Source organism: Oncorhynchus masou, chromosome 15 (assembly GCF_036934945.1).
Source record: "Oncorhynchus masou masou isolate Uvic2021 chromosome 15, UVic_Omas_1.1, whole genome shotgun sequence".
Lineage (NCBI taxonomy): Eukaryota > Metazoa > Chordata > Actinopteri > Salmoniformes > Salmonidae > Oncorhynchus > Oncorhynchus masou.
The window spans coordinates 9,264,581-9,279,979 of NC_088226.1; the positions used below are offsets into that span (position 1 = coordinate 9,264,581).

Sequence of the window (15,399 nt, forward strand, 5' to 3'; positions counted from 1 at the left end):
CGCGGGGTGACGCCCGTGTCCTCGCCTAGATTTGCGAGATTAATTTTTGAACGGGTACAGGTCCGCTTGTTTAGGTGACTCGCCTACTTTGTGAGATGCCTTGCGGGACATGGATCTGCCCCGACCTCTCATGTAAAATATAAACCCCTTTCGGGATACTACTGATATAAGGTTACACAGAACCAGAATGGAATTATATTTTCCATGATTGTAACGTACTATAATAGTACTTACTGCACCTTCTACAAAACCTTTTTCAACATAAAGAACATCCCTGCCGTCTATTTCTCTAACCACATTCCATCATCAGATTTATGCGGATAATGTCATACTGTATTAAAAAAATAAATTTGACCGAGTAGGCACATTTGCTATTGAACAAATGCGACGAAAACACATTTGAACTTTAACTTTTAAAATCGAATGTTTGCACGTCATCACGCAGTGATTTTGATGTTCAACAAGTCAGTTTAGTGGAAACAAACCGCTGGTGAGAAAATTATCATATTTTCTTTTTGCTGATTTGGGAATATATGCATATGTTGCCACTTGGTTAGAAACCTAGCTAATAACCATGTTTCCATCCACGGTTTTTAGATGAGTAATATGGGACTGTAGCCTGGCACCCTGGGCTGCCCTTTCACTATGTCAGCCCCCATCACTAAAGTAGTCAAAAACGATGCGTACACCGCTCCTCGTCCCCCAGTGCCTGTGGCACCCACAATATGGAAATATTCGCAAATATTGATCTAGTAACCATCATATCAAACTAAACTTGGGAGTCACACGAAGATGACGTGATGGGCGCCCCTCCCACTACGATTTGAGAAACCATGCAGTTTATTAGGCTACAGATTAAATCATTTATGATGAATTTCACAGGGTGGTGAAAGTGCGCGGTGATTATTGACGCTCCTTTCCAATAAATATTAAAATACGTCATCACGCCCAGATTTTTATTAGCAACAAGTCAGTTTCTTGGAAACACCACTGGTGGGAAAATGCGCATATTTTCTTTATACGGATACTTAAATATTCACATTAAAATCTGTTGTCGATGGAAACCTACTAGTAACCGACCAGAAATTGTTTCCGGAATTTCCACCAAAACCCGAGTGCATTTAACTTTGTGCCACGAGGTGGCAATATTGTATATATATATTTACAAAAAAAATGGTAGGCCACCAAAAAGGTAGAAACACTGTAAAACCAAAATGTCTCTATACAGTTATAGAAGCATACAGAGCTCTCTGTGTGTGTGTGTGTGTGTGTGTGTGTGTGTGTGTGTGTGTGTGTGTGTGTGTGTGTGTGTGTGTGTGTGTGTGTGTGTGTGTGTGTGTGTGTGTGTGTGTGTGTGTGTGTGTGTGTGTGTGTGTGTGTGTGTCGGTGACGGTGTCAAGGACATGATATAGTAGATTATTTTTAACTGATCATTATTTGTCATATAATTTCCTTCCTGACCATGTGTGAGCATGACTAAGTATGATGCCTTGTATTTGTGTCCCATATCTGTATTTTCTCAATCCATCCTACTGTCACTACCAGACCTACCACAGCCAAGTGGTAAAACACCTTCCCATGCAGAGCTGGACACAGGCAAAATCAGATGAATCAATGTGAAAGGTCTCTCATGTGGTGAAATATAATTTCAAACACAACATTTTATTTTGTAGCCTCCTTTCCAGTCCGTAATGAAACAAGGCTCCATTAATGCACCATAAAAGTCAGTAAAACTGTTAATTATGTTTGTTTGTCAGTCATTTCATGGAGGGGTAATAACCAGAGGCGGTATAGATTCTAACCATGTCTGGTACTAATAACCACTAAAGAGCAGTAGAGATGCGTGAGTAAAATCACTGGGAAAGCCAAGCCAGAAAAAACGACAACATACATCAGTTGAAAAAAGTATGTGGACACCTGCTTGTCGAACATATCATTCTAAAATCATGGGCATTAATGTGGAGTTGGTCCCCTTTGGCACAGCGGTCTAAGGCACCGCATCTCGGTATTTAAGGCGTCACTATAGACACCCTGGTTTGATTCCTGTCTGTATCACAACCGGCCGTGATTGGGAGTCCCATAGGGCAGGGCACAATTGGCCCAGCGTTGTCCGGGTTTGGCCGGTGTAGGCGGTCATTGTAAATAAGAATTTGTTCTTAACTGACTAGCCTAATTAAATAAAGGTTAAATAAAAAAATAACAGCCCACTGTTCAGAGAAGGCTTTCCACTAGATAGTGGAACATTGCTGTGGGGACTTGTTTCCTTTCAGCCACTAGAGCATTAGGCCTGGCTCTCAGTCAACATTACAATTCATCCCAAAGGTGTTCGATGGTATTCGGGTCAAGGTTCTGTGCAGGCAAGTCAAGTTCTTCCACACCAATCTCAACAAACCATCTGTATGGACCTCACTTTGTGCAAAGGGGCATAGTCATGCTGAAACAGGAAAAGACCATCACAAAACTGTTACCACAAAGTTGGAAGCACAGAATCGTCTAGAATGTCATTGTATGCTGTAGTGTTAAGATTTCCCTCCACTGGAACTAAGGGACTAGCCCGAACCATGAAAACAGCCCCAGACCATTATTCCTCCTCCTCCAAACTTTACAGTTGGCACTATGCTTTGAGGTAGGTAGCGTTCTCCTGGCATCCGCCAAATCCAGATTTGTCCATCAGACTGCCAGATGGTGAAGTGTGATTCATCACTCCAGAGAATGCTTTCCCACTGCTCCAGAGTCCAATGGCGGCGAGCTTTACACCACTCCAGTTGCTCGGCCATGGAAAACCCATTTCACGAAACTCCTGGATTATAGTTCTTGTGCTGATGTTGCTTCCAGTGGCAGTTTGGAACTTGGTAGTGAGTGTTGCAACCGAGGACAGACCATTTTACACGCTACACACTTCAGCACTAAGCAGTTTTATGAGCTTGTGTTGCCTACCACTTTGCGGCTGAGCCGCTGTTGCTCCTAGATGTTTCCACTTCACAATAACAGCACTTACAGTTGACCGGGGCAGCTCTAGCAGGGCAAAAATTTCACAAACCAACTTGTTGGAAACAGGCATCCTATGACGGTGCCACGTTGAAAGTCACTGAGCTCTTCAGTAAGGCCACCACTGCCAATGTTTGTCTATGGAGATTACATGGCAGTGTGCTTGATTTTATACACCTGTCAGCAATGGGTGTGGCTGAAATAGCCAATTCCAATCATTTGAAGGAGTGTCCACATACCTTTGTATATATAGTGTATGCGTTGTGATAATTGCGTTGTTTGTTCTTTAACTTGTAAGTTCATATGCATTGTGCTGGGATGTATGCCTAAGGCAGAGACAATAAGAAGACATAGTGTCAGAATAAATTCAACCACTCCTTTGTTTCATCACAAAACCGGAGAGTAATCTCTGTCCTGTAAAGTCCACAAAGAATATTGCTGTTTCCGACATTTTCGGACTACTAAACAACTATTGATTTAGTAACAGAGAGTTACTGCAAGTCGCAATGAAAACATGTGCTGCCTCCACTATTTCAGCACCATTTCAACTTCGACATTTCAACACCATCAAATCACCTATGCTTAGTCTAATACAGGGACAACTAAAATATACCAAAAACAATTTAGTCCAATCAATGTAAGTTAAATATGATGTAGCTGTCCATGGTTCTGATTTGTATGTGTGTTTGTGCGTTCATGCAAGAAGAAAAAAACATGTTGACTCACCTAAACTGTCTTCCCTTGACACCTTTTTGGAGTTTATCTCAGCGCTGATGGGCTATTATTTTATTCGATTTTTTTAATCAAGGGGGACAAAATGCTCGCTCGCTGGCTTCGCTTGCATTCAATACTACCGGCGGTAGAAATGTCATACCCGTTATGACCAGACCGCACGAGATAGGTGGCCTACACATACAGATAAAGAGGGGCGCTGTTTTGCTCTCTCGGATACTTTCTCCGGTGAGTTACGTCCAGCCTCTTGCGCATTGAAAGACAATTATGAAAACACAGAGAGGCGGAAAATACATACGTTTCTTTATTAGTACATTTTTATGAGGGAAGCCTGGCTTCCCTTTGCATCCATGGACACACCCAACTGCTAAATAGCATCTACTGATTTAGCCTCTTCCCCTCTGCGACTGTGTTTGGTAATTAAAAACGTTGTATCCCAGAATGCACTCGCTACAGTCCCGAAACGTCCACACAGTGTGGCACACACACGCACACACACAACAGTTCTTTGGCGCCTCCGTCTGATGAGAGGATAAATTCTGTAGCACAGCGCCGTTACAATTTGCAATGGCTGCAGCTTTGTCCCGTGCTCTCAAATTGCCTGGTAAGAGATGCGTTGCAATTATTTGTGAAATAGATATGATTGATTAGGTGAAAAGGATGTTGTGTAGTCTTTGTACCAGTCGTGTCTCATTGTTGTTTTGGTGTCATTCTGTTAGCTCATGTGAGCTAGCTCGGCCAGCCAGCTAGCCACAGTAATGCTGATTGCAATAACACAAAATCTGTTTTTTATTTGTTTATGACAGTCCAGAATTGAGAGGTGAAAATCGACACTTATTTTCAATGTTTGATATTTCGTTTCTTTTCAAGCTTTTAATAGAAAAACATTGCATCATTCACAATCCTATGTGCCACACGAGCTAGCTACTGTACAGTACATTAAGGTGCCACATCGAAGTCGCTTGATTGTTCAGTGCTCACTGTCATAATACTGTTATAACATATTTAGCTACTTGCTTAAATATTGTGTTCAACAAATAACTACATATAAGGCCATGTAATGGGGGTCCTTCATTTAACTTGGCAATTATTGTCATGCCAAACAATGAGCAATAGAGTCGGCAAGGGTACAAACAGATCTGGGACCAGGGTAGGACATCATTCATTTGGTGTTAAAATAAACTATATTTGAGTAACTTCCCGGGCCTTTTGGGATGCCTATCGTTCTTTCAGGCACCACCATGCTCTATCAGATCATTCACCTGGGCTTTGTTTCCAGAACAGATCTGTAGACCCCTGTCCTGCAGTCAAATTACCAAATCGAGCTCTAGTGGCCTCAAGGGTGGAATGTTATTAATATTTGTCAGAATAACATAATTAATAAACATTATCCAGTGTTTCTAGGTCATATGGTTTTGTTAGTTCAGTCTTCTGTGATCTATATTAAGTGTTATATTGGGATGCAAACTCAAAATGTAATACATTTCAACTCTATATCTGACATGTACAGGTGTCTTCATTTTTTTAAGCCCATAACCATGTGTGTGAAGTGTATACTTTTGTTTCAACGTAGATTTGTTTAAGACTACCAAAACAACTCTGTAACCCTGATTTAGCCCACTGCAGTAAAAGGTTAACTGTGTGTGTCTTTGTGTGTATGTCCCTCACAGGGAAGAAGGGCTCGGAGCTTGGAGAGTATGACCCCCTCACTCAGGCCGACAGTGAGGACGAGAGCGAGGAGGACGACCTGGTCCTCAACTATCCCCGCAATGGCCTGGGGAGGGGCAACTGCATAGGTACAGGTACCTCAGAGCTGAGAGGGAGCAGAACAGGGAGGCTCGTAGGGGATGAAGATGAGGCAGAGGAGGACGATGATGAGTGGAGAGAACGGCTCCCAGGAAAAAAGAGGCAGGAGAGAGAGGAGAAGGGCATGCAGTACTGGAGCCAGAGGGAGACAAATAGGGATGAGGGAGAAGAGGATGGAGGAGGGCTTGGGGCCTCTGGTGGCCCTGGATTGGGTGTCAGTGCCAGTGCTGACCCGGACGGGAAGAAGGCTAAGGTGAGGGGAGCCATCCAGGCAGCGTTTTTCCTGGTGCCTCTGGTCTGTGCCATGCTGGTGGTGCTGCTGTGTGCCTTTCTGGTGCCTTGTCAGCATGGGGAACTGGACAAACGGCCACAGTGGGAGAAAGAGCTGGGTGATCACGTGGGAGGTGAGTGAGGAGTCTAATGTATAAACAATACACATGAAACAGACTACAGTTTACCCGTATGTTGCTGGTTGCTGATACCAATACACCTCTCCCTCACAGCAGAGAAAGAGAGAACTACAGGTCAGGTCCAACTGGTCAGACTCTGAGTACACTCGTGCTTTAGATAAGCACACAGTCAACATTACAACAAAGTCAACTGTATGAGAAAGCAGTTGAGAACACAAAACTCAGATTTAGCTGACTGTCTTTGTCAGGGGTGGATATTACAGTCTGGATTACTATGATTACACATTACCGTGATTATTATAATAGCATGTTAGCAATGCAACCGCAGGTCTAGTTTAGTAAATAGTAGTTACAAACCGTTCCTGTCTGTAACAGTGGTTTTCTTCTTCTTTAGGTGTTACCCCACCTCCTCTTGCACTGTGGGATGTTGACAATGATTCAGTTGAGGATGTGCTAATAGGAGTCACTCAAAAGAGCAACAATACCCATCTCTCCAGTTCTGCGGGGAACAACAAAGGTATCTATGGAAACAGCAAGGGACATTGTCATAGTAACGAAAAGGATATTTTCAACCCTCATTTTTAGGCGTTATTCTCTCTCAAGCTCACCTCCTCACTGTACACCATAAAAATCTACCAGTGATTATGTAATATTAATCTCCATATCTAATCCTGCTAGCCCCAGTAAACTGCTGAGAACACACAATTTGCCACACGTAATAAACCCCAACCACCTTTACCCCCTTCTCTTTCTCCCTCTCTGTCTCTCCCAGAGTACAGTGTGGTGGCCCTATCTGCATTCAATGGTGAGGTGCTTTGGAGGAGGGCCCTCAGGGAACCTGTGGAGTCCATCCAGTGTGGGCTGCAGTACGAAGCCCACCCATCACCACTGCCAGCAGGGGGTGCTGCCCTCAGAGCCCTCCCCAACAGCGCCATTCCCCTATCTGCCCAGAGAGACAGAGCTCGCGGCCCCGTGTGTCTGCTCATCGAGTCTGCACACCTCACTGCTGTCAACGGCACCACAGGTCAGACAACAACCACAGAAATGCATGGCTTTTAATGGTTCAGTTTCTCAGCTACAAGCATGAACATTTTAGCAGTTGTGTAGATGTATCAATAATGTGTTGTAGTTAATAGTTTTATTTTTCATTAAGGAGTAACCTATTGTATTTTCCTCCTCAGGGAAGAAGCTGTGGTCAGTAGCACCAGGGGAGATCCAGTCCCAGGCAGTTTCCCTGCCAGATCTCCAAGGTGACTCTGTTCCTGACTTGCTGATTGCCACTTTACCTGCTGACCAGGTATGACAATCTCTGGCTTGGCACCTATACATATTTATTGCTGTAATAAGACAATTGTTATTATATAAATCATATTATTATTATTACAATATAGACCATACTCCCAAATCGTCAGTCACTGTGTTAACAACACTAATTTTCCAGTCAGTCTAGAATGCTCCCATCAAACTGTCTCAAACTTATTTTCAGGTGTCTGACCTCTCACTGCTCCTGCTGTCTGGGCTGACTGGAGCTATGCTTGGACATCCCGTGACCTTTAACCTCACAACATTTAATGTCTCTGGAAAGCTGATCGGTCCCCTGTTTCATGAGACACATCTGGGGGCATATTACATTCTATTTGGTCTAGGTAAGGGATTCATTTTATATCAAGCACAGTGACTTTGAAAAAATATGTTTCTTATTTGAAATGACTAAATGTCTGATAATGTATCTGCTATACTAACTCAGGCACTGTCGAGGCTGTATCCCTGGGAGATATTTACACTCGGGCTACTGGAAAAACACCAATATCCCCTGGTCTAAGACTGAAGGAACCTGGCTGGGAAAAGCTTAGGAAAACCAACTCCTCCCTCATACACATCTCCAGGTAAGGCTAAGAAAGTGCTTGGTTACACAATTACAATAGAGTGCCTGTTTGAGCGACTGTTTGACTTTCTCTGTCCAGTGGAACTGAGCAAGTGGAGTTCTTGGTCCCCCTAGTGGCTGGCTTGTGTAACAACCACAACAGCCTGGACTCCATCTCCAATCTCAACTCCAGCCGCAGTGACTGGGTACTGGTGTGTGGCAAGCTCTCCAGCAAGCTCTCTGTGCTGAGAGAGAAGGACGCACACACCGAGTGGACTCTTACCTCCTCAGCCATACACAGGTAGGAAATATGGTCACCATGATATATGGAGAAGTTTATCATTAGGGTGTATATGACTAACCATAAAAGGGATAGCTTCAAGTTTTGTCACGTGCACAAGTGCAGTGAAGTGCATTTCTTGCAAGCTCTTTTCCCAACAATACAGATATCAATATCTCAAACTATAAAGTAATACCCTATAATAGTGGTTTTCAAACCTCTCCTCGGAGACCCCCAGAAGTTTCACAATTTAGTTGTAGCCCTGAACTAGCTCAAATACTTGACCTAATCAAGGGCTTGGTAATTTGCTGACAAGTTGAATTGGGTGTGCTAGCTCTAGAATAGTTCAAATATATGGAACGACTGGGGATCCCTGAAGGAGAGGTTTGAAAACCCTGCCCTATAAAGTTATAGAGCTACAATAACCTGAATAATTTATTATTGTCTCAGTCGTCCAGCACCAGGCCAATTCAACGATGATGGAATCCCAGATCTCCTCATACAGAAGTCTGGAGCCCCTAGAATGAGAAAAGTATAATCTCTTCTACAAACACTTACACCTATAGCTATTATACTTCTCAGACAGTTGTACATATTTACAAAGATGACCATCCATCTCTCTGTGATCTCAGGTTCAGGTGGTTGATGGAGCCAGTGGGCGTAGTCTGTGGGAGACAGAGTTTATTTGTCCACGCCTTGACCTGGAAGGTACCTCAATCATGACATCTGGTCAATCAGCTTTCCTTTTCTGGGCCGGTGACCCTGTCAGACCACCAAAGAACCTCACCAAGACAACTGTGAGTCCCTTGTTGAATCCTGACAAGGAGCAGGAATACATTTTCTACGAGAGAACGTGTTATGTTTGTTCATCCTTCAGTGGTATAGGCACAAGGGTTGGGGTCAATTCCAATTTAATTTGAAATTGCAATTAAATATTTGAATTCACTCATGAAGTGGAGAATTTATGTTGAATTCAAATTTCAACAATCGTCAAGTTATGGAATTGGAATTAGACTGTTTGAACTATTTGAATTGGAATTTAATATTTGTACATTTTCCAGTTAATGGAATTAATGCAGTTAGTATTGAAAAATGTACTGCAGGATTTGTTTAAAATCATTTAAAGTTGTATTTCAATATTTCCAGTATAGCTAAGCTGTATGGATATTGATATGATCAGCTGGAAAGCCTGAGGGAATTTAATTTCGGAATGTAATTTGTGGAATTGTTAGGGATAATATTCAATTGGGAATTCAATTCTTGGAATTTACCTAGCATTGGAATTGAGAGGAATTGAATTATCTCTGAATTCTAAGACTGACCGTAGTCCTTTAGCAGACACTTTGGATAATTGACAAAAATTTAATTTGAATTTACAGGAAGAGAGAATTTAATTAGAATTGAATTAGTGGAATTAACCAGAACCCTGCTGCCAGGATGTTAACAATAGTCAATGTTCAGGTTGGCAGTCGGAAGATAGAAAGTCCCTTTTGGTGTCTCCTGTAATTTGTGGAATTAACCCCAACCCGATAGGTAAAGGATGACATTTGTGCCTATCGTACTATGAGGTTCAGTAGTTGAAATCTATTTTAAGACTTGCTCTGTTAACAGGTGGCACCAGGGGCGGTTCAAGCCATGCCAGTCATCCGAAAGCTCTTCATGTTACATCCTGCATATCCCACAATCCTCCTGGAGCTCGCCAGCACCACAGACACCATTCTTACTGCTGCAGGTGATGCGTGATGTGCTGTATTTATTATTTTATAATTGTGCATATGATTATGGCTGTTGTTAGTAGCACTGCTGATCAACAACTGTTTCTCCCCTTTTCTCTGTCTTAGTGAGTTACCAGGAGCCGCAGAAGGATGCCTCCTACATTACCGTGTCCTCCCGGCCTACCTCTGGCCTGGGACCTGGGTCTCGGGTGGTGAAGAGCATGAGCCTCAGGACAGCAATCACTGCTGGACAGATTGTGAGGCTGGGAGAGAGCAGCACCGCAGGGGTACCAGTCAGACCTGGAGTATTTGAGATAAACAAGTTCTTCAGGCGTCTCACCTTCAAAAACCATTAGGTAAAAAGGGGAGGGAACATAGCTAAGTATGTCCAGAATATGCTTTATATGACATGATGTTTGTGGTGTCTGTATAGTTTCAGATGACGAAACACATAGTTTTGTTTTCCTGTGTAGAGAGGAGTTATCATTTGCTGGTTCTACATGATCCGAGGGAAACCACTGGTGGGACCAAACCTGTGGAAACACCAAGTGAAGGAGATTTATCTCAAGCTGTTTACATTTCCACTTTTGTCCAAAGTACGATTTTAATTACTATTATTACTCATCACACTTGCTGAAAAATATTTATTTTGCTCTATTTGTATTATATGTGTATATATTATGAGTTGACTTATTTATTTATGACCAGTCCTTTTTATTGAATTTAATATATCAATGACTATTTACCTTGTTTGGGGTGAATGGAAATCAAAATATGTAAGTAAGTACATAGAAGAAACGTCTGGAGATCAAGCACAATGATTTGAATGGTTCGTTTAGTATATTTTTAATCTACAGAATGAGAGGCAATTACCCAGTTAATTCCTCCAAATACATTCATTCACCTCTCATATCCACTTTTTCAATTAGGCAATTGAGGTCTGTGTTCAAGCAGAATTACCCAGTTATGTAAAGGGGGTCTGTACATATTCTGGGGTATGTTGAGCAATTTTTTTACATTCAGCATCACTACATCAAGGAAAATACAGTATTTGTTCCAACATTGATGTCTACATATATTTCAGGATGTTGTGTATCCCTGAAAATAATCAGAATTCATGTAAACATTTAAGTTTTGAAAACAGCTCATTCAAAAAAAGTGGTTTCTTGGCACAACCAACACTGTTGGTGTTGTAGGGACAGGGTAGGTTGAGCTACCTTGGGTTAAGTGGGTGCTGGTAGGTCAAAGTTTAATTCATGGAATGGGGGTGTGGTATATTGTATATCTGAAATGTATGTCTACATTCAGATATAGTTCACTATTCAATATTATTAACCCTTCCATTTCTTGACCAGTTGTCAGGGACAGGGATGTTGTTTCGATGTGCCAATTCAAAGGCAAGTTCTCTGCATGAGGCTACAAAGCCCATGAATGCAAAAAATACTAATACTAATGGTGTACTAAGCCCATGAAACTGGTCTGCAAGATTCTTGATAGGTTAAGCATGCTCAGACTGTCATCGGTTAAGACCTTGTGTGCCTCTGCTACTTGGTCACATGATTAATGTTGTATGGTTTCTTAGAAACAAGGGGTGGCTAAACTAACCTTAAGGCTCAACTTACCCCACTACCCCACTCTCCACAACAGTATTTACTGATATGCTACTTACTGAAAGGTTTACATTTCTTTAATCAATAACTATTGTAGTGATGATACATTATTGCTGAGTGCCATGTATGGTAACTGCATTTTATTGCTATTGGTACTTGTAAATATTGCTGACATACTGGAAAACATTTACAGATTACATGAAGAAATAAATGTACTGCTGCAATTCTTAATGTTTTGTACTACAGCTGTACTACGGATTCAGCTCCGTTTGCAATACATAATAATGAAAACACTTAATTAATCATGGGAAATATTAGAGTAAAAGGAGGGCGCAGGCTCAGGGGCGGTGCTTGGGTGCATCCAAAATAATCTCTTTCTGCATTGCTGAGAGCGTCAAAGGCTTGATGTTCGTCAGGCCAGACTGTTGGTGTTGAAAAACAGTCATGGACCAACATTTTCTGGGTTTTATGCTAATGCATTCGGAAAAGGCACTCATTACCAAACAGTTGTGTATTCAGCACCAGGTGGTATTTTGCCAGAACCCAAGAAGGTGAGTGATGTCTGTTGAAAATATGAGCAGGTCATTTATGAAATGAAAGAGGCAGAGGGAGGAATTTAGTAAAGGTGCCTGAAAGGTATTTGTAATTAACTTATAACTTAATAGGAATGTTTAATCGCAGGTAAGATCTCGGTGAGCCTATACCTCTCCATTTCACTGGAAGTGTTATAAATACATGCCTGTTTAAATGTGTAAAGCATCATGTAAATCATTTATGACAAATGTTTTATTTTATCCTGGTTGTCAGTCTATAAAATCACACAGCATCGCAGGCTAACATAGATATGTTTTTGTGATGGAATTGTTGACAACTGTCCAGACCTCATTTGGCCTTTTCCGGATTGCTGTGGTTGTGATCCCCTTCCTGTATGTTGGAACTCTGATCAGCAATAACTTTGCTGTGCTGCTGGAAGAGCATGTCATCTTCATCCCTGAGGATGATGATGACTGAAGGGTCTGTATGCTCCAACATATGACCTGGGTATGTTGTATGTATAATGATCAATAAAATCAACTTCAGACGATTGATCTCTTAACATTTAAGCAATAAAGATGACATTTGAGAGCTGTTTTAGAGACTAATTCCTCCCTAGTTATAATACATGCACAGACAAGTCTTATTAAATAAAATAGATCAGTGTGCAGAAGGAAACACTTGGATCAGTTGCTTTTGATTTAGCCAGTGATATCTTCTACATTGATGGAAATATTTGTTCTGCTTTCAATCATTCTAGGGATATTGATTTATTTGGGAAGGCCTTAAATCAGGCGACAGGCCTGCATAGGTGTCCCTATTTATCTGGTTTCTGATATAGGTTATCAAGAACCCTTGGTGCTTTTATTCCAACCTGTTGCATTTGTTTTTGATGAACTGATCTAATAAAGTCGAGCTATATGTAGTGTCCGTCAGTGGCATGTCATTCATGACTATTTAAACTATTCCGAGGCTTATCAACTGGCTTATTGAATTGGAGTGGGTACAGGGTAAACACAGGGTCCATGACAACCATACTGATAGTCCTTGGTCTCAGCATCCATCTTCTGAACTTAGTGATGATAAGGGATAGTTTGCACAAACACTTCTGTATCACATGAAAGTACCTCTACTGTGGCAACGCAGAGGAAAAGCTATGCAGGGCACAAGGAGAGCCTTCCGACTTCAAGTGGGAAGTAACTGTCCCATGACTGTATTCACAAAATGAAAACATTTGTACAATGAGGACTTAACAAGATTGGGTATCATGTGTATATTTACAGTTAAATAAGGGAAAGCCTCTGTTACACTGGACAGAAAGTACAGGGAGCAGTTCAATTGTCATGTCCAACATAAAATCTGGACAGAAAGTCTGCAGGGCGTGGTACCTCCGTCTCATGGAAATAGCGCATAATGTGGGTCTTCTGCTTCCAGACATTGATGGTCTCCTGCAGCTCCATCTTACCCTATTGTAAACAAAAGTATGCAAAGGAAACATCACTCGCTACACTTGATACGTGACCATTGAGCTTAGTAAATATTCTCGTCAAAGTTGTTTTCTTTGAACGATTTAGATGCGTCACATGTAAAATGGTGTAGAGCATGACAGCCCAGTTATCTAGACAGTTCGTATCTCGGTCTAGCAGTATACCACTAACCCACCGTGCCACTAAGAAACTAGGCTAACTGCATGAGAGAACATTGACCGCTTGGGCGAGCCGAGTAGACTAACCTTAATGACAAGCATGTCAATCACACGGGGGTCATTGACGTGCTTGTTCCTGTCAAACATCTCCCTCACTTTGTCAGTTCCCTGGCGAGCTGTGATGTCCAGCTGAAAGGTAGTCACTGTGGGATAAAACATAAGACATAAAATTCCCACAACAAGCTCAAAGAAATATGTACATTAATGCATTTACTTATCACACTCCCTACTTATCAAATTGCTAATCATGTGGCCTATCTGCAAATGTAGGAACATGCTATCTTACACCAGCGCATCCCAAACATGCTCAATGGGTGATGTGTCTGGTGAGTATGTAGGCCATGGAAAAACTGGGACATTTCAGCTTCCAGGAATTATGTACAGATCCTTACGACATGGGGCAGTGCATTATCATGCAGAATCATGAGGTGATGGCAGTGGATGAATGGCACGACAGTGGGCCACGGGATCTCATCAAGGTCCATTCAAATTGCCATGGATAAAATGCATGTGTTCAGTGTCCGTAGCTTATGCCTGCCCACACCATAACCCCACCAAGAGGTACTCTGTTCACATTGGTGACATCAGCAAACTGCTCTCCCACACGACGCCATACACGCTGTCTGCCATCTGCCCGGTACAGTTAAAACTGGGATTGATCAGTGAAGAGCACACTTCTCCAGCGTGCAAGTGGCCATCAAAGGTGAGAATTTGCCCACTGAAGTCGGTTACAATGCCAAACTCAAGACCCTGGTGAGGACGACAAGCACACAGATGAGCTTCCCTGAGACAGTTTCTGATAGAATTTCTGCACAAACTTCAGTTGTGCAAACCCACAGTTTCCTCAGCTGTCCGGGTGGCTGGTCTCAGATCCTGCAGTTGAAGAAGACCGGATGTGGAGATCCTGGGCTGGTGTGGTTACACGTGGTCTGTGGTTGTGAGGCCGGTTGGACGTACAGCCAAATTCTCTAAAACAATATTTAAGGCGGCTTACGGTAGAGAAATAAACATTAAACTCTGACAACAGCTCTGTAGTCAGCATGCCAATTGCACAATCCCTCAACATTTGAGACATCTGTGGCATTTTGTGACAAAACTGCACATTTTAGTGGCCTTTTACTGTCGCCAACACAAGGTGAACCTAATGATCATGCTGTTTAATCGCCTTCTTGACCTGGCAGGTGGATGGATTATCTTGGCAAAAGGAGAAATGCTCACTAAAGGGATGTAAACAAATGTGTTGAACTTTTCTGAGATCTTTTATTTCAGTTCATGAAACATGGGACCAATACTTTACATGTTGCAATTTAAAATATTTTTGTTCAGTGTGGACACATCGCGTTAGCGAAGTGTGGCCATAGATTGAAAGTATGTGTTAGCGCACTTAAATCGACAAGATATGTAGCCAATGAGTTAAATAAATATGCCTTACAGCTAGTTAACGTTAGCTAGCTGTCTTAACACGACCTTGACGTTGGGATCCAGCTCGTGTGGATCTAATACAAAAGGAGAGCTGGTTTTACCTGTGTTTGGAACCTCTCTGTACCAGGCACGATACAGTTCGCGAACTCGGCGCTTGGCTTCATCCAGATCCCTGCTGAAAATCGGTTTGACAACTTTAGCAGCAGAGGCTGTACGGGTCGCCGCACTGGACGCCATGTTTGTTTCTTTTATCTTCTTCTCTGGTTAACATCGTTAATAATTCTTATTTGAAACACGTATTAGTGCTGCCACCTGGTGTAGAGGGGACATGTA

The 15,399-nt window shown here is 42.2% G+C and overlaps 2 protein-coding genes and 1 non-coding gene across 3 annotated transcripts in view; 2 read left to right on the forward strand and 1 right to left on the reverse strand.

The window, feature by feature from the left end:
* The window catches only part of LOC135556984 (U12 minor spliceosomal RNA), a 155-nt gene extending 33 nt beyond the window's left edge, over positions 1–122 (forward strand). The window contains exon 1 of the small nuclear RNA XR_010458112.1: positions 1–122. This exon is cut by the window's left edge and continues 33 nt beyond it. This is a non-coding gene — a small nuclear RNA (U12 minor spliceosomal RNA).
* Positions 123–4,206: 4,084 nt separating this feature from the next.
* On the forward strand, positions 4,207–10,620 carry LOC135555530 (protein FAM234B-like). Its single transcript, XM_064988047.1, has 13 exons — positions 4,207–4,324; positions 5,391–5,930; positions 6,331–6,453; positions 6,709–6,960; positions 7,118–7,233; positions 7,423–7,582; positions 7,684–7,822; positions 7,901–8,101; positions 8,531–8,612; positions 8,713–8,877; positions 9,692–9,812; positions 9,922–10,151; positions 10,269–10,620. Exons 1-12 carry the CDS (start codon positions 4,288–4,290, stop codon positions 10,149–10,151), a joined length of 2,166 nt encoding a protein of 721 aa, XP_064844119.1. The 5' UTR covers positions 4,207–4,287; the 3' UTR covers positions 10,269–10,620.
* A 2,577-nt stretch (positions 10,621–13,197) lies between these two features.
* Positions 13,198–15,335, reverse strand: LOC135555532 (NADH dehydrogenase [ubiquinone] 1 alpha subcomplex subunit 6-like). Its single transcript, XM_064988051.1, has 3 exons — positions 15,168–15,335; positions 13,672–13,787; positions 13,198–13,405 (listed from the first exon to the last, which is right to left on the reverse strand). Exons 1-3 carry the CDS (start codon positions 15,301–15,303, stop codon positions 13,274–13,276), a joined length of 384 nt encoding a protein of 127 aa, XP_064844123.1. The 5' UTR covers positions 15,304–15,335; the 3' UTR covers positions 13,198–13,273.
* Between the last annotated feature and the right edge of the window lie 64 nt (positions 15,336–15,399).

Excerpts from the sequence above, each read along its gene's own strand:
- LOC135555532 (XM_064988051.1), bottom strand. The coding sequence starts at position 15,303 with ATGGCGTCCAGTGCGGCGACCCGTACAGCCTCTGCTGCTAAAGTTGTC. Across the intron at positions 13,788-15,167 it reads CAGAGAGGTTCCAAACACAG|TGACTACCTTTCAGCTGGAC; the intron begins GTAAAACCAGCT and ends TTTATCCCACAG. Across the intron at positions 13,406-13,671 it reads TTGACATGCTTGTCATTAAG|GGTAAGATGGAGCTGCAGGA; the intron begins GTTAGTCTACTC and ends TGTTTACAATAG.
- LOC135555530 (XM_064988047.1), top strand. The coding sequence starts at position 4,288 with ATGGCTGCAGCTTTGTCCCGTGCTCTCAAATTGCCTG. Across the intron at positions 4,325-5,390 it reads CCGTGCTCTCAAATTGCCTG|GGAAGAAGGGCTCGGAGCTT; the intron begins GTAAGAGATGCG and ends TGTCCCTCACAG. Across the intron at positions 8,878-9,691 it reads AGAACCTCACCAAGACAACT|GTGGCACCAGGGGCGGTTCA; the intron begins GTGAGTCCCTTG and ends CTCTGTTAACAG.